Source organism: Canis aureus, chromosome 22, assembly GCF_053574225.1.
Source record: "Canis aureus isolate CA01 chromosome 22, VMU_Caureus_v.1.0, whole genome shotgun sequence".
Lineage (NCBI taxonomy): Eukaryota > Metazoa > Chordata > Mammalia > Carnivora > Canidae > Canis > Canis aureus.
This window is the reverse complement of record NC_135632.1, coordinates 45,626,167-45,653,586: the sequence shown is the minus strand read 5'-3', so window position 1 is coordinate 45,653,586 and position 27,420 is coordinate 45,626,167. Positions and strand designations below refer to the sequence as shown.

Genomic DNA, 27,420 nt, shown 5'->3' with positions numbered 1-27,420 from the left:
GTACTTTCAAAATCAGGGAAAGTTAGCAAAACACAAACTATTAATGGGAGAGTTGGAGAATATTCAGAAACAGTATAGCACAAAGAGTAGTTAAATGCTCAGACTTTGGAGCCAGACTTCATGTGTTTGAACCCAAGCCCTGCCATTTTCTGGCTGTGTGACCTTAGAAAAGATACTTAACATTTCTGTGCAATGGCTTCTTTAGAAAAGATACTTAACATTTCTGTGCAATGGTTTCTTTGTTAAAATGGAGATAATAATAAAACTAATCTCAGAATTCTGTGAAGATTAAAATAATGCAGTTTAAATGCTTAGAAATGTTTGTAACATAGAAAACACTCAAGTGTTAAATGTTTAGAATGCACCCACTTTTGCAAACAAAGCATCATAGATTCAAAAAAAAGAGCTCAAATATTTAGTGACAGTAGAAAAAAGCCTAGAAGGTGCCAACATTTTTCTCTCCTTATAGAAATCTGGGTAAATCCCTCTAATTTGGGAAATAAACATTTTGAGTAGTTTCAGTTTTCAAATAAAACTATGTGGCTCCCAAAATGCTTCATCTGTGCAAATACTTAAGATCCTTGTATCTCATTTTCACTTCATTTTAAAGTATCTTTTATCGTTTTATCCAAAAATATCTCACTTGATTTTTTTTAAGTAATTTTGTTAAAGTAATATCACAATTTTGTCAACAGTTTTCAGGCAACTTTTCTTTGCTTCAAATATCCCTCTACACAATCTGACATCCAAGTCAAAAGCTAACTAAGTAGCTTACCAAGGAAAAATGTAACAATGAGCTGGATCAAAAAGAGACTGCATAATATGTCAAAGGAAATAGCAACAGTCCTAAATGAGCTATTTACCAAGAATAACAAAGAGGAAGTGGTGAAGGACTAATCCTCACAAAAAGAATATAATTTAATAATGTTCTAACCAATTCCTGCACCAGATTAATTTATGGTCAGGTCTGCAGCTGCAGATAGAGTCAGTGTCTGAAACAAAGTTGGCACCTCACTAAGAAATCACAGCTGGGAGTTATCTTAAATTTCCAATATGCAACAGGAAATGTTGCCAGTGATTCAATAGGTGACAACCCTTTCCATTTTTTTCTTTCTTCTGAGTTGTCAACAAACCGAAACAAAAATGCTCCAGAAGCTCTGGTACTAGCTGAAAGTTAAACATAAAAATTCCACTGCAGTATTTCAAAAAACAGCTAAAACAACTGAATCTGGGCAGACACCAAATAAGGACTGTTTCTGTCAACATTTATACAGTGCCTCCTGAAATATGTTAACTGTATAGACCACGAGCATTTCTATAATATAGTTACCATATTTTCCACAATTTAATGACCTTAAGTTTCAATAGTGAAGAATAATTATAAATTTCAAAACATTATAGATACCTCAAAGTAATCCACAAAAAATAAAATGAAAAATTAATTTTGGATTAAAAACAGATATTCAAATAAAAAGATGGTAACTGTAACTATATTTTATTCTAATATACTATTTAGAGGCCAGATATAACATCTTCTTTACAGTCAGCATTCTGAAACTAGCTCAGTAAATGAAAGTCTATATATATATCCTGCTGCCACCCCCACCCCCAACCCGGCATTTTTACAACATTCTCAACTAGGCAACTCAATGTTGAGAGGGGGTTTTCCAGACACACCTCTCTGGCAATGTTACTCAAAGCTTCATCTTCTGCAGAAAATCGGTCTTTTACAGGTGTCCTTTTCCTTCCAGAACCAGGAGTCCCCATATTGTCTTCTTAAGTTTTTTTTAACTGTGAAATGTGATCTCACTGTTTTCAACCCTGAAATAAAAAGAAACAGAATTAACTTAGGATGTTACTCTTTGTACCATTTTAAAGCTTCTTCATACATTCACTTTTAGAAAAGAGAACTTATATTTATGTATTTACATATAAATTAGTCACCAAATACTTTTTCCTCACTATCAAATTATTCCAACAAATTTTAGAATACTTAAATTTATACTAATTATTAAATCTCCCAATTCTTTTTACCATGCTACCCATAGACAGCAACCTATAAAAATGTGTTATAGGGGCGCCTGGGTGCTCAGTCAGTTGAGTAGCCAAATCTTGATTTTGGCTCAGGTCAAGATCTCAGGGTTGTGAGATTAATCCCCACCTAAGGCTTGGTGAGGAGTCTGCTGGAGATTCCTTCCCACTGCTCACACCCCTCCACCTCCCCACACACGCACGCACTCTTTCTCTCAAGTAAATAAATAAATCTAAAAAAAAGAACACTTTGAAACATTAGCCTCAGAAAACTGCAGTCAGCAGTAATTCTTCTTTAAAATTACTACAGCTGTTTCTAAAACTTATTTCTATCCCAAAGCAAAAAACATTTCAGAAGGTCATTCATTCTAAAGCTTTGAAAGAACATATTCAAGAAATTTTAAGATAGAACCTTAAACTTACAAAAGTAAGCTGGCTTTTTTTTTTTTTTTAAACATTTTATTTATTTATTCATGGGAGACACAGAGAGAGAGAGAGACAGAGGCAGAGACACAGGCAGAGGGAGAAGCAGGCTCCATGTGGGACTCGATCCCAGGTCTCCAGGATCAGGCCCTGGGCTGAATGAAGGCAGCGCTAAACCGCTGAGCCACCCGGGCTGCCCCGGTAAGCTGGCTTTTTAGTGTATTTAAGAAACAATTCCAATTAAACAATTACCACATAAAAGAACAAATGAAGATTTATTATTCTGCAATTAACAATAACCAACACTGTCCAAGCAATATCTGAGTGCTTGTAACTGCCAGATACTGTGGAAAGTGCCAAAGATACAGTGACAAACAAAACTGACATAGGCCAACGATTAAGAATATATCTATGGATCTAATATTGTTGCTGTTATCATGAAATAGACCCATTTTTACAAAGAGAGAAGAAAAACTCATCTACCAGGATTAAATAATAAGGATAATAAAGATCATCTGACCTTTGAAACACATGGCATTTGAAATTAAAGAGTCCCATAAGAAAATGCATCCCAATTTGCATGACTTCCTTCTTTCCTATACATATTCCTAAGAAGTATAGCTCATTTAGCAAAATACCCATTTACTTAATTTTTTCCCCTAGCTTTAACAAAATAAGCTGGTGAAATTTCATTACACTGTGAGTCACAAAGGAATTCTCAAGTAAGTCTGTCCCAGTAGAATAAACTATATTAAAACTCCAAATGACTTTCATGTGTTGGAATTCATTTGGTTCAGGCAAAATAAAACAGAACCACTTCATCAATTCAGTGTTTATTAAAAAAAAAAAGTTCTCTCTAATGAAAATTCAGGGCATTCCCCTCTTATCTGACACCATTTCTTATTCCCACATAGCTAACATGCTATGTTTGTCAATCAGAATGAAGACTGATGATAGTTCATTACTCTGCCATAGAAAATTTATCTGGATATGATAAGAAAGGACTCCTTCAAATGGAAATGAAGAGAAGGAATGTGTGTCTGAAAGCAGCAGCTGAGAAGTCCCAGCCACAAATGTGGAAAATTTCTGAAAAGCTCAGTGTTGTTGTTTTTTTCAGAAGTCTCCCATCACCCTTACCTTCAGCATCATTTTAAAGATCAGACACTTAATAGTAATGATGTACAAGTACTAGTCACCTACTGAGAAAAAAAGCAGGATGTAGTACTTTTCAAAGACTGGCACAACAATTTAACTGATACCACCGTGATATCACCCAATATATTCGTCCTTCAGCCGGCCTTCCGAGGACACATTCAAAGACATTCCAAAAAAACAGGAAACAAAAAGAGGCATTTTCTAATTCCAGGAACAAAAAAATAATTACAGAATAAGAAATGAAGATTTTATCAAGAGTTTAACAGTGGTTTCATTAGGAGGAAAGAATTATGGCTGCACTTTTTTTTTTCTTCTTCTTGATTCTCTAGCATTTCAATAACACTGGGGAAAGAGAGATGCACTTAAAAATAAATAAACAACTAGATAGATAAATCCAGATTCAAGGCTCAAAGAATAAAGCGGCCCCAAAGTGGATCACACCCAAATTAGATACCATATAGTATACAGCTGAGACACACTATCTGATGAAGACACTGCTGGTGGCACTCTTTTGAATGGATATTTGCCTCCTTTCTTTTCCATAATCCATTTCCTTCTTTCTCTAACAAACATTGCCTTAAACCTCAGACCTGCCAGGATACTTCTAGCACACAGATTTACATAAAAGATTATCTCTTCCTAAAAATTATCTTTTCCTCAAAACAAAACTGTTTCAACAGGCTCTAAGCTAGCCAGCCCTGAGAGAAAGATGACAAGAGACAAAGGCATAGGATAAGCAGCAAATGGGAACAATGTTCTGTTTTCTCATCCTTCTGGTCCTATCTACAGAGTATCTAGGTATTTACCTGATTCATTGGCCAGGTCCTGTCACCTTTTTCAGGTGCACAGGAGGTAGATCAACGATTAACTATGTCAAAAACAATCTAATATTTTTTAAAGAATTACATGATTTGTACTCTCTAGGCAGACATCCTTACTAATATTAGAAAAAGGTTTTCAGGTCCTATGCAATCTATCTTCAAAATGACAAAAACAGGGGATCACTGGGTGGCGCAGCGGTTTAGCGCCTGCCTTTGGCCCAGGGCGCAATCCTGGAGACCCGGGATCGAATCCCACGTCGGGCTCCCTGCATGGAGCCTGCTTCTCCCTCTGCCTGTGTCTCTGCCTCTCTCTCTCTCTATGTCTATCATAAATAAATAAATCTTAAAAAAAAAAAATGACAAAAATAAGGATATAGACTCAAAAGGTGATCTCAAACAGATTATTTCCAGTTGCTGATCCTAAAGGACTTTCATTAAGTTGCTATCGCAAGGTTTCCTCAAGAATACTTTTCTTCAGGAGCCATATTAATCTCTTCTAGCTTTTCCTTGATGGTATTAACCAAATGAAGATTTAAACCTTTACATCCACTGACAAAAACAAAACTGCCCACATTTTTGTCAGGTCCATTACCCAGACAATGTCAACCTGATTTTCTCCAGATGGTTTTGTCATTAAGGATCTATGGGAAAGAAGGGGAAGTCCTTCAAGGATGTTGTGAAATAGAAAACTTCCAAGATAGATATATCAATAAAACTTTCTTTTCTCCAATGAGCTTCTCACATAATACATTTCTGAAATAGGCATTTTGCCACATTAAGTGGCATCTCAATCATGATATTGTTCACTCTTGTGAAAACAAAATAGGTATGTGATATCAGTATGTCACATTCTAAATATAACACACTTAGAGTTCCATTTGGATCCCAATAGTTGCAGCTTCCTTATATCTGAGTATTTCATTATGGGGAACTCAAAATATTGGCATAAGCCTTTGCATCAAAGTCGTCACTACAGTTAACACTAGTCTATGCAATAAAACATTCGGTCTCTATTCATCAGCAAATCCAATATCTGGAATGGCACTGGAACTAAAGACTGAGTGGAACTTCAGCTGTTGCCACTAGACGAAATATAAAGTGAGAGGATCTGCATTTAACTGCTGCAATGCCCTTTCCCCTACCTGAGGCTTGGTTTCTTCACTTACAGAGCAGATACAACTGTCCACCTATCCAACATGATTAATGTGAGCTCAAGTGAATTCAGGTACATAGAAGCACATAATAAACCTATAAAGCACTCCATAAATGTTTCAAATGTTTCAAGTGTCTTGAATTAACTACCTCTTTTACATACTTAGCTTATGAAGTATACAAAAGAACAATCCTTGCCTTTCTTTATATTCTTATACTTTTAAGTAAACAAAAACATCCTCAAGTTATTTCCTCCAGAGTGTATTATATAAAATCATGGCAATGCTAAGAATATTTGCTGAAGCATGGAACAATCTAGAAAAAATAAAAATACCTTTAATTATAATTATTATATTTATTATTATTTACATAAAAAATTAAAAAGAAGAAATGTTTAAGGTACTTTGTGACATTCAAAGTCTATTTTTGAAAATCCAAATGAATACACAAGTTTCTAAAGCATGGCCTTATAATGGAAGTTGTCTTATGAGAACACAAATGACTTAGAAGACAGAGGTCATTAAATGATACACTTAAGATCCATGCAAATCTTTCGATGTAAATTCTAACTCAAAAAAAAAAAAATTCCTCTAAACACTTTCCTCTAGTTAACCTAATATTAGACATATTTTACACATGGAAAAATATTTAGGGTTGAAGCACACCTGGGTGGCTCAGTTGCTGAGCATCTGCCTTCGGCTCAGGTCATGATCCCAGGGTCCTGGGATTGAGTCCCACTTTGGGCTCCCTGCATGGAGCCTGCTTCTCCCTCTGCCTATGTCTCTGCGTCTCTGTGTGTGTCTCTCATGAATAAATAAATTTAAATAAATAATAATTTAAAAAAATATTTAGGATTGACGTTTACTGATATCGGCTGCTTATTTTGAAATGTACCACCAAGAAAACAAAAACAAACAAAAAAGATATAATAATAATGAACAGAGGAATGGACAAAGGGATAGTGGATAATAAAGTACAGTAAAATATTAACAATGGAATCCAAGTAGTAAGTACATGAGTGTTAATAGTAGAACCCTTTTCAACTATTGTTAGTTTCAAAATGTGTATAATAAAGTGTTGTAAAAAAATAACTGGTTGAGAAAGGCAGATGACTTAAGTGAACAAAAGGCATGGGAAATGGTCATTTTAATTAAAAAAAAAATCTTGATTTGAAACCCAAAAGGAAAGCAGAGGTAGTCACAGTATGGAAGAATACCAATAGTAATAGTATACATTTGGAAGATTATAGGCAAAGGAGGGAATGCCTCCATTACTGGCTAGAAGAGAAAAAAACGAAGCAGGAAGGGCAGGGGCAGGAGCAAAGTGGGAGGGGGGCAGACAGGAGAAAAGAATTAACTCTTAAAAGACATCAATCCTACAAATATCTAGATGAGGACATTACACAAAATGGATAAATCATTAACAGAACCTACAGAAAGGATAAAAGGTACATCTAGAAATTGAGGCAAAGTACAAAATGAAAATATGTATATGTGAGGCAACACTGGAAGACCTGGCGGGCTATGAAAGATAGATGCTAAACACAAACTAAATCTCAAACTAAATCTCATCTCTAAAAATGTTCCTTAAAATCTATTTTGTTTTTGTTTTTGTTTTTTTTAATCTATTTTGAATACGTAATATTCTCCTACATCCAAAACAATTGATCATCTTTCCATTTCCTCCTTTCATAAGATGACATGCCAATGGTTGTACTTCCTTCCCTGTTAACCATTTTTAAATAAATGAACTCTCACGAGCTGTATGTTCGACATGATTTACAATACTATTTTCATCAACTGTGCAGAAACCAAATTATGAAGGTGTACTTTTAACCAACAACTGCGTTCTTATTATGCCTGAGAAGGCATTTTTTAAACATTTTTTTTAATTTTTATTTATTTATGATAGTCACACAGAGAGAGGCAGAGACATAGGCAGAAGGAGAAGCAGGCTCCATGCACCGGGAGCCCGATGTGGGATTCGATCCCGGGTGTCCAGGATTGCGCCCTGGGCCAAAGGCAGGCGCTAAACCACTGCGCCACCCAGGGATCCCAAAGTAAGGCATTTTTTATTTTAATTTTAATCCCCTTCCCTATGCCTTTTAAAAAGTATCTCGGTGTCAACTATACTCAAAAAAATAAAAAAATAAAAAAAATAAAAGTACCTCAGAAATGTGTGTATGAACATACATTCAGAGGATAAAAGGGAGGGAGATAGAAAATTACATATTGCTGAGGACAGGTCAGACTTAAAAGTGTGCAATAAAGTAGAAAACAGGGGATCCCTGGGCGGCGCAGCGGTTTGGCGCCTGCCTTTGGCCCAGGGCGTGATCCTGGAGACCCGGGATCAAATCCCACGTCGGGCTCCCTGCATGGAGCCTGCTTCTCCCTCTGCCTGTGTCTCTGCCTCTCTCTCTCTTTGTGTGACTATCATGAATAAATAAATAAAATCTTTAAAAAAATAAAAAATAAAAAAAAATAAAGTAGAAAACAGGAAAAGAACAGAAGTACTAGGGAGAACAACAAAAGCTTAGGCAGCAAAGAACAAAGATAAAACCAAAGACAAGAGAGAAATAGGAAAACATGCAATAAAGATGTAATTTTTTTAAATTTTAGGTTCTAAAATTAGAAAATTGCTATAAAATAAAATATATGGGGCGCATGAGTGGTTCAGTCTGTTAAGAAACATTTTTGCTACTCCTAGGACTACCAAATGTGGAAGTGGAAGATGGGATTATGCAGGTTCTCACTGACCCTTTGTAGGCATTATGTTTTGTAAAATATGAGTTTAACCGTTATAGGTTCTAATACTTTCTTGAGATTTAGTGTTTAGCATCTATCTATCTTTCATAGCCCGCCAGGTCTTCCAGTGTTGCCTCACATATACATATTTTCATTTTGTACTTTGCCTCAATTTCTAGATGTACCTTTTATCCTTTCTGTAGGTTCTGTTAATGATTTATCCATTTTGTGTAATGTCCTCATCTAGATATTTGTAGGATTGATGTCTTTTAAGAGTTAATTCTTTTCTCCTGTCTGCCCCCCTCCCACTTTGCTCCTGCCCCTGCCCTTCCTGCTTCGTTTTTTTCTCTTCTAGCCAGTAATGGAGGCATTCCCTCCTTTGCCTATAATCTTCCAAATGTATACTATTACTATTGGTATTCTTCCATACTGTGACTACCTCTGCTTTCCTTTTGGGTTTCAAATCAAGATTTTTTTTTAATTAAAATGACCATTTCCCATGCCTTTTGTTCACTTAAGTCATCTGCCTTTCTCAGTTATTCTTTTTTACATTTTTTTTAAGATTTATTTATTTATTTATTCATTCAGAGAGAGCGAGAGAGAGGCAGAGACACAGGCAGAGGGAGAAGCAGGCTCCATGCAGGGAGCCCGATGTAGGACTCGATCCCAGGTCTCCAGGATCGCGCCCTGGGCTGCAGGCGGCGCTAAACCGCTGCGCCACCAGGGCTGCCCCTACAACACTTTTTTTTTTTTAATTTTTATTTATTTATGATAGTCACAGAGAGAGAGAGAAAGAGGCAGAGACACAGGCAGAGGGAGAAGCAGGCTCCGTGCACCGGGAGCCCAACGTGGGACTCGATCCTGGGTCTCCAGGATCGCGCCCTGGGCCAAAGGCAGGCGCCAAACCGCTGCGCCACCCAGGGATCCCCTACAACATTTATTATACACATTTTGAAACTAACAGAATAGTTGAAAAGGGTTCTACTATTAACACTCATATACTTACTACTTGGATTCCGCTGTTAATATGTTACTGTACTTTATCACCCACTATCCCTTTGTCCATTCCTCTATTATTTTTCTTTAAGATTTTATTTACTCACGAGAGACACAGAGAGAGAGGGAGAGACACAGGCAGAGGGAGAAGCAGGCTCCATGCAGAGAGCCCGATGTGGGACTCCATCCCGGAACTCCAGGATCACGCCCTACGCCAAAGGCAGACGCTCAACTGCTGAGCCACCCAGGCATCCCTCTTCTATTCATTATTATATCTTTTTTGTTTGTTTTTGTTTTCTTGGGGATGCATTCCAAAATGAGCCCCGTGTCAGGCTCCCTGCTCAACAAGGAGTCTGCTTCTCTCTCTCCCTTCTCCCTTTGCCCCTCCGCCTGATCATGCTCACTCTCTCAAATAAAATCTTAAAATAAAATACAGGGGATCCCTGGGTGGCTCAGCGGTTTAGCGCCTGCCTTTGGCCCAGGGCGCGGTCCTGGGGTCCCGGGATCGAGTCCCGCGTTGGGCTCCTGGCATGGCGCCTGCTTCTCCCTCCTCCTGTGTCTCTGCCTCTCTCTCTCTATCATAAATAAATAAATAAATAAATAAATAAATAAATAAATAAATAAATAAATAAATAAATAAATAAATTTTTTTAAAATAAATCTTTAAAAAAAATACATACCCTTTTCTCTTCCCAACAAATATGTACTGCAAATATGCAAAGCACTATGTAGATAATAATTACTGTCTTACAAGTGGATAAAGAAGTAAGTGGGAAAATTAAAATGGCAAAGAAAAAGTCAGAGAAAAAGTACTTCTACTATTTCTGCATACCATTTTTAAATGGTATTCTCTGAAGCACAAAAACTTTTGAGGAAGTCGATTTACCTATTTTTTTCTTTTGTTGTTTAATTTGATGTCATTTCTTCTTTTTTTTTTTTTAAGATTTATTTTTTAGAGAAAGAGAGAGAGAAGCAGGAGTGGCACAGGGAGAGGGAGAGAGAAACCCAAGCAGATTCCACGCTAAGCACAGAGCCCAGCAGAAGGCTCAATCCCATAACCCTGAGATCAGGCCTGAGCAGAAACCAAGAGTCCGATGCTCAACTGACTGTACTACCCAGGCACTCCTATTTGATGTCATTTCTAGGAAAGCACTGCTTATCCCCAAATCTCAATGATTTATTCCTATGTTTTCTTCTTAGAGTTTTACAACTTTAGCTCTTACTTTTAAACCCATGGTCCGTTTTGAGCTAATTTTTATATATGGTGCTGAGGCAGGGTACCAATATTATTCTATTGCCTATGGATATCCATTTGTTTCAGGATCATTTGTTGCAAAGACTATTCTTTCCACAACTAAATGACCTTGGCAGCCTTGTCAAAAACCAATCAACCAAAAAGGAAGGGTTTATGCGTGGACCCTCAAAGCTATTCCAATGATCTATCTATATAAATCTATATACATAGATAGATATATCCTTCTGTCTGTATCACATTGCCTTGATTACTGTAGATTTGCAGAAGTTTTAAAATTGAGAAGAGTGCATCTTTCAACTTTGTTCTTCTTAAGATTTTACTGGCTATTCTAAGTCCCTTATATTTCCATGTAAATTTTAGGATCGGCATGTCAATTTTTTTTTTAAAAGGCAGCTGAGATTTTGATAAAGATTACATAGAATCTATAGACCAATCTGGGAAATATTGCCGTCTTCAAATTATTAAGATTCCAATCCATTAACATGGGATGTCTTTCCATTTAGTCAGGTCTTTAATTTCATTCCACTATGCTTTGTGGCTTCCAATGAATTCCTGTACTTCTTTTATTAAATTTATTCCTAGGTCAAATGGATATAAAAGTTTCTATAAAATGTAAAATGCTATGGAAATATATCACCAACACCAAAAAACAAAACATCTAAAATCACAATAAGCAAAAGAGAAGGTAGTGAAGTAAAATTCAGAAATAAATCCTAAGGCTAAGGTTAATTTTAGTTGAGCCATGGGTGGGCGGAGGAATTACATATTTTCAAACACAAATATAACCTAACATTACACCTATATACTTAGTGGGAAGGCAGTTTTCACTATTTCCAATTTACTAGATATGCAAAAACAATAAAAAGAACTGGAAGTTCTTTTACTGAATTGTACAAGTGTGCATTTCTTTATGGAGTATATAAAATTATTACTGAAATACTTCTTCAATCAAAAAAATGAAAATCAAAACTAACATGATAGAAGTAACTAACCTCTGTTACTAATAATAAAATAGAAGGAACCAGAAGTCCCAAAGGAAAGAACTTAAATTAGCCTTAGACCTTAGGCTCTCCTTCTGATTAAGATGACCTCTATTGGGCAGGCTGGGTGGCTCAGCGGTTTAGCACCACCGTCAGCCCAGGGTGTGATCCTGGAGACCCAGGATCGAGTCCCACGTCAGGCTCCCTGCATGGAGCCTGCTTCTCCCTCTACCGCTCACGCTCGCTCTCTTTCTGTGTCTCTCATAAATTAATTAATTAATTAATTAATTAATAATAAATACATACATTTTAATTTTGTGTTAGTCTTTAGTAAAACCAAAGATAAAACTGAAAATGACCCAAGCTGACAACAACAGCTTTAAGTCAAGGCCAGTCATCATGATGTAATAAATTATGGCAGGAGAAAACTCATAGGAAGGAAGCAAAGACAAGGACACATTTGATATTATGCCTATCAGGTGCAAAAAGATAACAAAATGCCATGTAAAGTATGACTGCAAATATGTAAAACTTCATACACAGGAACAATGAACAATAAAGGCAATGTGTAAAAAAAGAATTATCCTTTTGTCCTAAGTTTTATATACTATTGATAATCACTTTAGTAAAAAAATGATTTAAGCTGAAAGCCACAATTATGGGCCACCTCACAGTATGATAATACAAGCCTATAACATCAACCAACTTTAAAACAATATTAATGAACTGATAAAGGGGAAAGATTCATTAAGTGTGTCAGAACAGGAGCACCTTCAGCCCAGGGCATGATCCTGGAGTCCTGGGATCGAGTCCCACGTCAGGCTCCCTGCAGGGAGCCTGCTTCTACCCCTGCCTATGTCTCTGCCTCTCTCTGTGTGTCTCATGAATAAATAAATAAAATCTTAAAAAAAAAAAAGTCAGAACAATTGCAAAACAGAACTATAAAAATTTATGTTGGTCATCTCTGGTACAACTGTAATCTCCTAATAGATATTACAGTGACCATCACTTCTTTAGGCATAATGACATTTTAAGTAAGTGAAAAACACATTGCTAATTTTAAATAAAATGAGCACCACTGGATTAACCTTTAAAATTAAAAATCTAACTTGGATCAAAAGGTCAAAATTAGAACAAAGAAGCAAGCATTAATGTCCTCTGAAGTCCTGGGAAAAAAACAATTTTTAATTCCGTAACTTTTTATTATCAAAGCAAAATCCTCTCAAATTATCAGCTTTCCTTGAGGATCTCTACCCACATAGCTCACTGACTGGAAAAGAAAATAGTAGTGCTATGAGATACTTTTATTGCTTAAAGGGAGAGGCCAACATTTCCCCTCTCTGGAACCATGTTGGTCAGGTTTGTGTAGCTTAAACCTGTCTTAGAAAGGGCAAAGTAATACTTTGAAATGGTAGGCAAGACACCAATCAAGCCCATAAAAGGAAGTCAACAAGATATAATGCAATATAAGTACAATGTTCACAAGGGAAGAATTAGAGAAGAGATCCAAGCTGACGGCACAGCTACAAGAATAGCTAATCCAAATGCCATGCAATCTAAAGCCACATGCAATGAGCTTCCACTTTAGATACATGACTTCTGCTCATAAAAGACCTAACATCAACACTTGGGTGGCTCCTTTTTATACAAATAAGGACAAACTGACCCACCCTCCTCCCATACCTGCCCATCCACCGCAGCCTACCACATACACATACGGAAAAATAGATTAAGATATCATTAATAATTTCCCAGATGTTAAGGACATAAGTTTCCAGGTTCAAAGGGCCCATAAAATGCTCAACACAAGTCCTGAGTCCATACCAAAGTATTTCATAGTAAATTACCACAGTGAATTTCAAACACTGAAGACAATTTTACAAGCTTCTATGGGTAAGAAAATCAGGTTACATAGAAAGAATAAACAATTAGGATGGCTTTAAACTTTTGAAAGTAATTCTGGAAATGAGGAACCTGGGTGGCTCAGTCAACTGAGTGACCAACTCTTGATTTCAGCTCAAGGTCATGATCTCAAGGTAGTGTAGTGGGATCAAGTCCCACACAGGGTTCCTTGCTCAGTACAGAGTCTGCTTGAGATGCTCTCTCTCCCTCCCCCTGTGCCCCTCCTCCTGCTCATGTTCCCTCCCTCTCAGATAGATAGATAGATAAAAACCTTTCTTAAAAAGTAATTCTGGGGATGTCTGGGTGGCTCAGTGGTTGAGCATCTGCCTTTGGCCCAGGGTGTGATCCTGGAATTCCAGGATCGAGTCCCGCATCGGGCTCCCTGCATGGAGCCTACTTCTCTCTCTACCTTTCTCTGCCTCTCTCTCTCTCTCTCTCTCTCTCTCTCTCTCTGTCTCTCATTAATTAATATATAAAATCTTTAAAAAAAAAAAAGTAATTCTGGAAAGAGGACAATAGAGTGATTAATTCAAACTTCTGAAAGAAATCTACAGACAACATATAAGCAGTCTATTGCTCAGTCAAACCATTCCCCTTCTCATACTTGATGATTAAAGACATTTTTAGACATGCAAGGTCTCAAAATTTCCCCTCTTGTATGCCCTGTCAATAAGCTACTAGAGGATATACTTCATCAAATAAAAGAGAAAATCAAAAGAGTAATTCGTTCCAAAGAGGCATCCAGGGACTCAGGCTCCTTTCATGTGGTGACTACTCCTCTACCATTGCTTCCCAACTCACAACCAACAGAGATGTGAGTGAGACATATACTTGAATCGTGTTAAACCACTAAAACCTGGGGGTTGTTAAAGTAGGTTAGTCTATCCTGACTAACAGACACAAAAAAAGTGGTTGAGCTATTCCACTTTTCAAAAAATTGGACCACATATTAAGTAGAAATACATGTATGGAGGGAGGGTGAGATGGAACTGCAGAGTTGGGAAGGAAATGGTGCTCAGAGAGTGACTGACATGTAAAATGGTATTGTGATTGCGTGGAGAGGAAGAGGTACATTAGAGAATATGTATAAGAACTTCTAGGATAACTGTAATGTTCATTTCTTGACCTAGGTAGTGAGACACAGATGCTCATTTTATTGTTTTCTTCAAACCGTATTTTGTTTTATACTTCTCCATATTTCACAAATAAACTAATTATTTTATTCAAAATAAATTAGATGGCTGGATGTGATGAGGCACTTGAAAAAACTGTTGGAGCATCTGGGAAAAATAAGGTGAACAGAAAACTAAGCAAAGAAAGGAAACTCCCCAGAAGCCTCCCTGGAAAAACTGAAAGTTAAACAAGAAAAAAAAAACATGGTACAATATTTGGCTGAGCAGTAAATAATATTTATTTAGTTATAATGAAAACACCAACTATTGATTTAAATTGCAAAACTGGAATGCTGCACAGAGGAGAGGGAGAAATAATGAAGAAATACAAAATAACAATAAAAACCATGAGTAATATTTCTTTAACTGCACATACATGTTTTTCAAACAAAAGTAGGTTTATAAAGTGTGTACTGTTTTCTAAGATACTTCTTTTAACTGCACATATATGCTTTTAAACAAAAATGGGTTTATAAAGTAGATGCTATTTTATAATCAGCTATGCCAGATGGACTCTAAGGTGACTCTCCACCATTATCCCCCCTTCTTCTGTTCCTACCTTAGTGTAAACACCTCCCAAAGAATGTAGCCAGGACTTGTGACTTGCTTCTAATCAACAGAATATGACAAAGGTTATGTATGAGATGTCATTCCCATGATTATGTTACATTATATAATATTAGTCAGTTAGCAGACTTGCTCTAGACTCTCCTTGATGATCTGACCAAGTGGTCATATCAGGAAATACCACAGGGCCAAGAAATTCAAGTTGCTTCTAAGAGCTGAGAGCAGCCTTTAGGAGCTTAAAGACAGCTTCTACATAATCTTTAGTTATTCTAAAGCAACCTTTAGTGAGCAAGAAGCTTCAGTCCTAAAAATCACAAATTCTGCCAAAAACCTCAGTAAGCTTGGAGATGAATTTTTATCTTGTAAGTCCCCAGGAGAGAATTCCGCCCAGCCACACACAACACCTTGATTACAGTCTCATGAGACCCTATGCAGAGGAGCCAGCTCACCCATGCTAACTCCTGCCCCCACAGAAACTATAGGATAACAAATGTGTGTTGTTTTAAGCTCTAAATTTGTTTTTTGGTCTTTTTTTAAAAAGATTTTATTTATTTATTCATGAGAGACACACAAAGAGAGAGGCAGAGACATAGGCATAGAGAGAATCAGGCTCCATGCAGAAAGCCCGACGTGGGACTCGATCCCGAGACTCTAAGATCACACCCAGAGCTGAAGGCAGAGACGCTTAACCGCTAGGCGTCCCTTAAGCTCTAAGTTTGTGTAACTTGTTACACAACACAGAAAACAAATGCACAGCTTTTAAAACTTAGGGTGAGGGCAGCCTCGGTGGCGTTGCGGTTTAGCGCCACCTTCAGCCCAGGATGTGATCCTGGAGACCGGGGATCGAGTCCCAGGTCCGGCTCCTTGCATGGAGCCCGCTTCTCCCTCTGCCTGTGTGTGTGTGTGTCTCTCTCTCTCTCTCTCTCTCTCTGTGTGTGTGTGTCTCTCGTGAATAAATGAAATAAAATCTTTTATAAATAAATAAATAAATAAATAAATAAATAAATAAATAAATAAATAAATAAATCTATCTATCTTAGGGTGAAAAGAAAAAACCTCTGGATGAGTGAATTCAGCAAAGTACAGAGATTAAAAAAATCAACACACACACACACGCACACACAATCAACACACACACACACGCATACCCCAGCTGCATTTCTATACACTAGCTATGAACAATCCAAAAAGGAAATTAAGAAAACCATTCCATGTACAAAGCATCAAAAAGAATAAAATACTTAGGAAAAAACTTAACCAAGGAGGCCTGTACACTGAAAACTACCAAACAGTGCTGAAAGAAATAAAAAGACACATGAATAAATGGAGAGCTTCCCTGTGTTCGATTGAAGACTTAAATTGTTAAAATGTCAATACTACTCAAAGCCATCTACAGATTCAATGCACTATCAAATCTCAATGATTTTTTGTAGAAATAGAAAAACCCATCCTTAAATTAAAATTCATATGAAATCTTAAGGGACCCTGAATAGCCAAAACAATCTTGAAAAAGAACAAGTTGGAGTTATCATACTTCCTGATTTCAAAACTTAACTAGAAAGCTACAGTAACCAAAACAGTGTGTTACTGGCATATAACACAAACAAAAATACCTCATAGTAGATCGAAGAATTAAGTGCAAGCTAAAACTACAAAACTTTTAGAAGAAAACATACACAAAAACTTCATGACGTTGCATTTGGTGATGATTTCTTGGATATAACGCCAAAAGCCCAGGCAACAAAAAAAGGAGATAAATTGACCTTCATCAAAATAAAAACTTTGTGCATCAAAGGACATTAACAACAACAACAAAAAAAGTGACCCACAGGATGGGAGAAAATATCTGCAAATTGTACATCTAACAAGGGATTAATATATCCAGAATAAATAGATAACTCCCAAAATTCAACAACAACAATAATGAACAGCCCAATTCAAATATAGAGAAAGGAAAAAAAAACAAACAAACAAATATAGAGAAAGGACTTGAATAGATATTTCTCCAAAGATAGATAAATGGGGGGATCCCTGGGTGGCTCAGCGGTTTAGCACCTGCCTTCGGCCCAGGGTATGATCCTGGAGTCCTGGGATGGAGTCCCACATCGAGCTCCCTGCAGGGAGCCTGCTTCTCCCTCCGCCTGTGTCTCTGCCTCTCTCTTTTTCTGTGTCTCTCATAAATAGGTAAATAAAAGCTTAAAAAGAAAAAAAAAGAATAAGGGATCCCTGGGTGGCGCAGCGGTTTAGCACCTGCCTTTGGCCCAGGGCGCGATCCTGGAGACCTGGGATCGAATCCCATGTCAGGCTCCCGGTGCATGTAGCCTGCTTTTCCCTCTGCCTATGTCTCTGCCTCTCTCTCTCTCTCTCTGACTATCATAAATAAATAAATAAATTTTAAAAAAGAAAAAAAAAAGAAGAAGATAGATAAATGGCCAACAAGCACATGAAAAGATGCTCCACATCACTAATTATTAGGGAAATACACATCAAAACCAAAATGAGACACCACCTCACCCATTAGAATGGCTATTATTAAAAAAATAAAAATAAAAACAAGTGTGTCAAAGATGCAGAGAAACTGGAACCCCTGTACACTGTGGGTAGGACTGTAAAATGATCAGCCACTATGGAAAATGGGTATGGCAATTCCTCAAAAAATTAAACACCCAGTTATTACATGATCCAACAACTGTACTTATGGGTATAAACTCAAAAGAAATGAAAGCAGAGACTCAAATAGGTATTTACACACTCGTATTCATAGATAGCAGCATTATTCGCAACAGCATTATTCACAATGTGGTAAAAGCTAATCAAGTGTACATCTACGGACAAAGGGATAAACAGAATGTGGTATATACATACAATGGAATGTTATTCAGTCTTAAAAAGGAGCTAAAATCTCATGCATGCTATAACTTGGATGAACCTTGACGATACTGTGCTAAGTGAAACAAGCCAGTCACAGAACAGAAATACATGATTCTACTTACATCAAGTGCTTAAAGTAATCAAATTAATAGAAAGAATAGGGGTTGTCAGGTGCTGTGGGGAACAAGGAGTTATTTTTTAACGGGAGCTGAGTTTCAGTTTGGGATAAGAAAGTTCTGGAGACGGGTGGTGATGAAGGCTGTGCAACAGTGTGAATGTATTTAACACCACTGAATTGTATACTTAAAGATGATTAAAACTGTAAATTTTATATTATGCATATTTTAACATAGTTTTTTTAAAAACCCATTTGGATGGATAATAAACCATGCATTGGGGTAAGACAGACAGACAATGACTGTCTCATTTCTTTGACTATCCACTTAGATATGGCAATATCCATGACAAGGAAAAAGACATCTAATCTAAAACTGATTTTTTTTTTCTATCTTTAATCCGAAAATCCTTGGGTCAATTTACTGAAATCCTTCTTTTTTCTCCTTTTTTAAATAGCAACAACATGTATGCTTACTAATTGTACTTTTTTATTGTCATAAATTACTTAAACCATTTAACAGGGAAATAAATATTTTAACATCCTAATCGTCTGCATATAGTATATTCTATCTTACTTGGAAAACAGAGCCAAAAGAGTGCTCCTGGTTGTTAAAATGTTTCAACTTAGGAAAGTGGGGGATACAGAAAGAATAACAAAGTGATCAGAAAAAGTAACTCTAAAATTAGTTTCCTAAAACAGTAAAGCTATGTTATATCAAAACTAGTTAAGATTTCGGTGTTTGTAATGAAAAAAACAACTAGGATATACAAGGTTCAAAGTGAAAACAATGAAAAAGTTGAACTATGATTTTTTTTTTTTTTAAGAAGAGTTTTAGGGGATCCCTGAGTGGCTCAGTTGTTTGGCGCCTGCCTTCGACCTGGGGCATGAGCCTGAAGTCCAGGGATCGAGTCCCACATCGGGCTCCCTGCATGGAGCCTGCCTCTCTCTCTTTCTCTGTGTCTCTCATGACTAAATAAATAAAATCTTAAAAAAAAAAAAGAAAAAAAGAGTTTTAATATTTCACTTCTGAGGACACACTTGTACTCCAAAGCTTTTCCCAACCTCTTTTCCACTTTCTGTTCTGCACGATCCTCTTTTTTGTTTTGTTTTGTTTTTTCAGTAGGGGAAGGCTGAGACCTGAGACAGGGAAGGGATAATAGGAATAAATCAGATAACAGGAACAGAAAAAAAGAAAAAAAAGGAAAAATTCTCAAGTTTACTTTTTCTCCTTACAACGAATACATTATTAAATACATTGTCATTACCAAATGCAAATAATCCAAATTTCTGAGGGCAAGGAAAAACCAAATTTCTTGGAGTTACAACCTAATCTAAAGCAAAAGAAAGGAAAGCATCTCCAGGCTTTGAGTCTGTAAATTAAGTTTGCACTGCATGCAGAATTCTTCAAATAACCTTGACTGTAATACAAGGCTGCAGTTTAATATGCTGACAGAAACCTTGAATAAATGGGTAGAGCACTAAGCCCTTTAAACAGCTTTCTAGCCTAAGAAGTAAAATCAGTTAAAGAACTTTAAACTCAAGTGCCTCACTCACTAAGTATAGAAAATACCAAGGTCTTCATGAGAAAGCACATGATACACAGAGGCAGCTGTGCTGGGAGATAGAATCTGGTAACAGCCTCGAGTTATTTTTAAAGAGATAACTTCATGATAATGTACATGAGACTGTAGCAGTTCTATGGGAAGAAGAGAATATGAACCCAAAATAATCCTGTAAAATAGTCTTTTGTTCCTGGTGTCCTTTTGATCCAAAGATATATATATGTGTAAGTCTCTGAACTAAACTAGTTCAACTAGGGCTATGGCCTCCCTATGCCAGTATCAGTAATGGTTTGCCTGTTGTAAAACATTTGACTGATCACCCTTAACCCAAAACATATCAATACTGGTACAATACTGTGCTCCTCTTTCTGCACATTCTTCTAAAATACCTTCCTCATTAGTTTTCCTTAATCATGCTTAAAGATCATTCTTTAAAAAGGAAGACAAAAAGGGGGGAAAAATGATCCTGGAATATGCACACTAAGCAGATTTTCACCCCAAAACTTAGCCTTAATCGTCTGAAGGCAAATGTCCTCTATAAGCTCACTCTTCTGTGGTTGCCACTTTTCCTAAACCGCAGGCCTTCCTGACTTGCAGCAGGGCCAGGACAGATTACAGTTATGTGGTAGGTTCTGTCAGACAAGCTTTGACAAGGCCTCAAAATAGACCCTGGGCATCAGCCAGAGAAACTGCCACTCATAAGTTCCAACTTCATCATCAGACATTAGCCCCTCAGTATTTTTTTTTTCTCTAGCCTCTCTGATTTTAAAAGGGCAAAAGTTCCTGAAGCCCCCTCCTCCTGGTCATGAGTGAGCTGTATAATACAGAAATTGAACTTTTAAATGCTTAATTTGCTCACATACAATTTACAGAATAAAAACTGAATCTGTACCTATCCCCTGCCTTGGGAAATTAATCCATCAGTAACACTCTGGTTTGCAAAAGGATTTTTGAATCTCAAACTCTACAGAGGTTTATTTTATTATGAATAGACTAAGGATGTGAAAGGTAAAGGAAGACAGAAGGTGGACTGATTTCTTTGCATAATAATATAGTAGCAGATTTCAGCAGGGCAAGAAGTTAAACCATATACAATATTTTTAATTGATATGGTCATAAAATCCCAAAACAACCAACTGACTACAAAATGTATTCATTTAACTATTACCAAATATAAATGGTTTGCCTATAACACCAGTCTTCAAGCTACAGTATTTTTTACCTTTACCAGTACAAACAAAATTAACCACCTGTCACTCTGAAATGTTTAAGACTGCTTTATAAAATACAAGTTACTATTTTTTAAAATGGAGAGGATAAAGAGCTCCTTTCTCCACAAGGTTGAGAAAGAAGATAACTTCTATTATAAAGTCCAATATAAGATTGAAACAAATTTATGAATCTCCTCAACTTAAGCCCCAACTTTGCAATCACTCTTTCAGAAGTATATTCCATATACATACTTGCGGACTAGTGCAAAGACATATACTAGTTGTTCACTATAGCAACATTTGTAGAAAGCTAGAAACAACCTAAATGTCTGCTAATACGGAATGGTATAATAAATCATGGACAATAAATAAATTATGGTTTGTCTACACTATGCAGGACATCCGGTCTTTTTTAAAACCCACAGGGACACATGTGCTAATACAAAAAAATCCCTAAGATGTGTCAAAGGTAAGAATGAAAGAAGAAAGTTCTCCTAAAGATAGGTGATTACATATGTAATAGAAAATTTGGATTAGAACATAGAGGAAACCATTCACAGTGGTTGCTTGGATTGGAGGACACAGGAATGAGAAAAGGCTAGAAGTTTGTTTTGTAAAGGAGGCTTCCTTTGCACCATATAACATTCTCTTTATAAATGTTTTATCTATTTTTAAAAGTCCCACAAATCAGGGACACCTGGGTGGCTCAGCGGTTGGGCGCCTGCCTTAGGTTCAGGTCTGATCCTAGGATATGGGATCGAGTCCCACATCGGGCTCCCTGCGAGGAGCCTGCTTCTCCCTCTGCCTGTGTCTCTGCCTCTCTCTCAGTCTGTCTCTCTCATGAATAAATAAATAAACCTTTAAAAAAAAAAAAAAAGTTCCACAAATCTACTGTACCCATGAAGTGGACATTCTCTTCCTATGTATGCATGCCATGTTTTCCCTTTCCTCAATCATTTTTACTCTTATCTACTGTTCTCCCTACTATTAGACCAAAACAAAAGCATACATATTTAGCAAATCTCAGACTTCCCCCAAGAAACAGAATAAAGAAATAATAAAAAAATAAAACTTATAGTAAACCCAGTTTTTAGTCCATTGTTTGATTCCTTTTAAGTGTGGCCTAATTTCTTGTAGGGCAAAAAGTTTTAAAAGTGCAACGTGCAACACAAAAAAAAAAAAAAAAAAAAAAAAATCAGTCCAAAGGTGTCTATGTAGGATCTTAAAAGGAAAAATGAAGGAAAAAGTGAGTTATTTTACTCACAGGGCAAATTCTGCTCAATCCCTGCCTTCTGATTTTAAAAGTAGAGTTTTGAATAATGGTTATAAAGTCTATTGTTTGCAAATCGGATAAGGCAGTACATTTTCCTGGTTAAAGGTCCATCTCTCCATTTAGAGTCAGTCTCCAGAAAGGAAGTAACTACCTAAAAGGAAAAGGCTATGAAATGGCCTCTGTTTTGTAGGTGCAATGGATAGTGTCCCAATGGTAAAGACAGAGGAATTGTATTTCCTCTTAAATCATCCTCATCAACATTCCTAGCACACTGCTGGGAGAATTTTTTTTTCCTACACATCATCGATTCTGTTCCTCTTTACACCAAGAGCAGAGTGAAACAATTCACAAAGAGCTTAGCAAGACACAACTCTCATTTCTAGTAAAAATATGTTTTTGGTTTTGTTTTGAGAGAAAAAGAATCTACTTGCCAAATATACCCTCCTATCACTTTGTTCCTTCATTATGGAGATGCTTAAATCATGACGTAAGAAGGCTTCTTTTGCATGTCTACCTATCAAAACTGTTAGTTATGGTGGTTTCCACAAGGGATTTTCCAAAAGGGAATCTCGGTTTACTGGGAACTGACTTAATTAAGTCACTGTTAGCTGGACAAAAATCAAAAGCAACATTAGGGAACGCTGTATATAAGAATGGATATCCAAGAAAATAAGATGCCAAAATTCAGTCAAGTAATTAAAGGAATCTGGTAAGTAAGACCAACTTACCATTACTTTATAGCCGATAACTAAAGTTTCCTACAAATGAAAATCAAGGTAATATAAGCTGAATTTCCAAAAGAAGAAAAAGAAAGCTAAAAATATCAAGTGCTCTGTGATTCAAGGTTATTTTGCTTAACAACATTTTTAAAGCCAAAAATTATCAAATTACATTTCAGCAATAAAAAGTTCATTCCAATAATAAATCACAGCTTCAATACACTTTCTTCTATAACAGAAGTTACATAAGAACTCAGGTAGTCTCATTCCACATTTTTAAGGATTCACAAAATAGGTGAATCAAAAGACTCAAAAGATTATTTTACATGCTGTAGATTATTTCAGTAAACTTTTTTTTTTTGATTAGTAAACTTTTTTAATATCTTTTCACTGACATTTATTTTGTTTCTAGATCCCTTCATTTATCTTCCCTCATCCGGCAAAAAAATGTGGGGGGCGGGGCAGGGGATATAATTACAACAATCTACTTAGCAACTATTCTAAAGCCAAATATTCTTCAAAAGTTCGATTTTTATTTCCTTACCATACTTCATGACAATAAATATCCCAGGAATAAACTTAACAAGGAAAACACACTTCATGAAATGACTGAAGGGATCTAGTTAAACAGGCAGGAACAAACTTCTAGCTTTCCTCTATTCCAATTTTAAGATCCGTATCAATGAGTCACAGAGTGAGTGACCTAACTTTCTAAATGAATCACACTTTCTGAAATTCTTACTCTAATATAATACTAAGTCACCATCTCTATATTTGTTAAACAGAGCATGATGTTGGTTAAACAGGGTTAATTCTGCACGACTTCCAAACCACAGCGAACCTCAAGTGTCTGCCAACCATCTCTTATCTGCAACACTGCATTCTCCTACAATTGCTCCTTCATATATAAATTCATCCCCAAATGTTATCTCGGGGAAAATGTTATTTTCAATATGAAGTCGCCCACCTGTACCTGCTCACCATCCCTCTGATTCCATTTACTGCATCCACGTTCTCTTCCCATTGCAATAACATAAAAAATTAATGGCTACTCAAGGCATTCTTACCTGTTACCTTTTAGTCAATTAACCTACTCTGCAGATGTTCTGATTTCTGCAGAAATGCTGAGTCATTAAATGGAAACTCAGAGAAAATGCGCTGCCAACAGTTAAAATTTCGGAGGCAGCGTTTCCTTAGCTGTGTCTCAGCAGCCCGGTATCTGCATCTCGCACGGTCGCAAAGTAGAGCAAACACTTGAACTTTTTTCCCTCTAAGGAAAAGAGGTGCGTCGCGTTAGGTCCGCCTGCTTCCTGCTGTGTGTCCGCAGGCAGGAGAAGCAGGCCCGACTGGAGCGTGGAAGTTAACAATCTGGGTGTGAATAACGCCCCGCGTTAGTCAAGCATTAACCCCAACGCCCGCTCCGACCCAGCGCCGGTTGCGCCCGCGCCTTGGTTCGGGTCGAGGAGGAAGGGAAGAAATCCCATAAAAATATCCCGCCCTCCACCGGCCTGGCTCCGTGGGCCGGGGAGGCGCCGGGCGAGCGCCGAGCACCCGAGGCACGGGGACAGCGGCCGATGCAACCTCCCACAAAGGGAGCAGCCCCTTCCCCTCGCCCAGACCGCGGGCGCGTCAGGAACTAGGCGTGCGGCCGGCGAACGCCCCGGAGCCCGTGGGGAAGCCCGGCCCCCAACCGGGTCAGCGGCGCGCGGCTCGCACGGCGGCGGAGGCCCGGCCGGGGGTCTCGGCGGCGGGGCGGCGGGGCGGCGGGGGCGGCGGCCCTTACCTGCCCCTGGGCGCGGGCTGCGGCTGCCGCTGCCGCTGCCGCTGCGGCGCCGCCCGGGAAGGGGCCGGGCGCGGGGCGGCCGCCGGGAGCCGGCGGGGCGGAGAGCGACGGGCGGACGGCGGACTGGGTCCCAGGCTCCCGGGCTGGACGCGGCGGCTCCCGGCGCCCGCGTCCGGTCGGTCGGTCACGCCGGCGGCCCCGCGGCGCGGCGGCTGAGACGGAGACAGCGGGAACCTGCCCCCGGGAGGAGCCGCAGCCGGAGCGGCCGGCGGAGGAGGGGCGGGGCCACAGGGTCGGTGACCCGCTCACCCGGAAGCAGTTGGCGGCCGCGGCGGCGCGCGCTGCGGGGCCGGCCGGGCCCGGGCCTGGCTCGGGACTCCCGGCTCCCCGGCTCCCCGGCTCCCCGGCTCCCCGGCTACGCGCCGCCCCGGGAGCCGCCACCGCCGGAGGGAGGGCCGAGGCCCGAGCAGCCTCGAGGTGGCTCCCCGGAGCCCGCGGAGGACCGCGAGCCGGGAAGGTGAATTGAGGCGGGCGCCGGCTCGAGGCTGCACCTGCCCGGGTCTCCCCTACACTGTCCGGCCCAGAAGGCCTGGGTGAGCGGGCCGGGCGGCGGTTCCGACTGCGCGGAACGGGTGAGCGGGAGCGAGGGGGGTCGCGGCAACGCTAGAAGCCTTATCTCCAGAATGAAAACGCCTGATTTCGAAATGGTTTCCGGAAAGGACTGCGGCGGGGCGAGGGGCTGGGGGAGGGAGAAGAATGGCGGGACGTAGAGGCCGTTAAACAGCTGCGAGACACGCACGATCCCGAAGTGCCCCTCGAGACGCAGGTTCCAGGCGCTGGGGAAAGGCCAGGGCCCACCCGGCTCCTGGGGACGCTTACCTTCTAGGAGGGTGGAGGGGTTTACGCAGACGGACAAGGTAAGGACAGACTGGTGAGGCTGTGCAGGAAATACAGAAGAAGGATGAGGGTGGTGTGGGCGAGACCCCTTTTTCTGGATAGGACGGCTGGAGGACCAACCTCTAGAGGGAAGTGATCGCCGAGCAGCTTCCTGGGGAAAAGGCACCAAATGCATTTAGACACAGCCTTACAGACAGGGACTGTAGGTTCCAGAACCTGCTGAATAACCCGCCTCTACAGCCTTCCCAGGGCTCTCTGTGCCGTCCCCTCTTACACTTTCCAAGGCTTGCTCACCTCTTGGAGTTGGTGGGGCCTGGGAATATGGCACTCTTCGGGAAGGTTCCAGGCCTGAGTTAGGGAACGTTGGTCTCCAGACAGACATAAACAGGTGCTTCATCACAGGGAGAATTACACCATCAGCCTTGAAAGACAAATTCTTTAACTTTTTACCATTTCTTTTTTCCGTCACTTTTTCTCAGACTCATGAGTAAACATTAAAACTATGATTTTTTTTTTTTTTTTTAAACCTGGGATCAAGAAAAGTATGGAGCGCCTGGGTGGTGCAGAAGGTTAAGCATCTGCCTCTGTTCAAGTCATGGTCCCCCGGGATCCAGCCTGGCTTCAGACTCCCTGCTCAGCGGGAGTCTCCACCCGACTTGTGCTGTCTCTAGCACACTCTCTCTCTCAAATAAATAGATAAAATCTTAAAGAAAAAAAAAAGGAGGAGCTTAATCTTTCCAAAAGATTGTACTGTTATGATCTGAATAAAAGAATTAGTGGCCTATTTTGCTAAATCAGTTAAAGTCAAAATAAAAAGCCGACTTGCAAAAGAGAGGACATATTCAGGTATTAATGCATTATCTGAATAATACTAATAAATCCAATAATGTTTATTAAATATTAGTTTATATAACTGCATAATTATTTTATTTAACAATAGAACAATTGTTTGGATAATAGTAGGATTAGATTCTCTTGCCCTTTTTATTTAACCCTTAGCCATTTGTTTTGACACATAGCAAACTATTAGAGAAAGAAACATTTTGTTGTGTCTTCTGGGAAAGCTGGGAAGGAACTCACCTTTATTGCTACCTACTCTTTGCACAGCATTGTGCTAGGCACCTAAATAATTATCCCTTTCAGTACTAAGACCAACCTTGAGATTTGTGGATTATTATTTTTTTAAGATTTTATTTATTTGAGAGAGAGAGGAGCACGAGATGGGGGAAGGGTCAGACAGAGAAGCAGACTCCCCACTGAGTAGGGAACCAGAAGCAGGCTCAATCCCAGCCCTCCCAGATCATGACCTGAGCTGAAGGCAGACACTTAATCGCCTAAGCTACTCAGGTGCCCAGAGATATGGGGATCATTATACCCATTTTAGTAACAAAGACCTTGAGATTAGGAGATTATGACTAGCCTACGATAAAACTAGTAGCTGGAAGAGTTAGAATTTGAACTCAGGTCTTTCTAGCCCTAATTCCCTTTTTACTTTGCACCATATTGCTAAAACTCTAATTTTTTTAAAAAGATTTATTTATTAGAGTCACAGAGAGAGAGAGAGAGAGAGAGGCAGAGACACAGGCAGAGGGAGAAGCAGGCTCCATGCAGGGAGCCTGATGTGGGAGTCGATCCTGGGTCTCCAGGATCAAGCCCTGGGCGGAAGGCAGCTCTAAACCACCAAGGCACCGGGGCTGCCCGCTAAACTCTAATTTAAGAAGGAAATATAAGTGAAGTGTCCAGTGTCTATGTTGCTTTAATAAGCTTTAAGGTATAATGATATGAGAC

The 27,420-nt window shown here is 39.0% G+C and overlaps 1 protein-coding gene across 32 annotated transcripts in view; it reads right to left on the bottom strand.

Annotated features, from left to right (window-relative positions):
* Positions 1 to 25,776, bottom strand: part of LRRFIP2 (LRR binding FLII interacting protein 2) — a 107,976-nt gene extending 82,200 nt beyond the window's left edge. For 5 of the 32 annotated variants that reach the window (XM_077865844.1, XM_077865841.1, XM_077865840.1 and 2 more), the window contains exons 1-2: positions 24,736 to 24,986; positions 1,678 to 1,821 (exon numbers count right to left, since the gene is read on the bottom strand). In XM_077865844.1, coding sequence (XP_077721970.1) covers positions 1,678 to 1,767 — 90 coding nt within the window. In that variant the 5' untranslated portion in view covers positions 1,768 to 1,821; positions 24,736 to 24,986. Of the gene's footprint in view, positions 1 to 1,677; positions 1,822 to 24,019; positions 24,512 to 24,735; positions 24,988 to 25,614 lie in introns of those variants that run through there. The other 27 variants (XM_077865847.1, XM_077865846.1, XM_077865849.1 and 24 more) reach the window with 18 other exon arrangements.
* Positions 25,777 to 27,420: the final 1,644 nt, after the last annotated feature.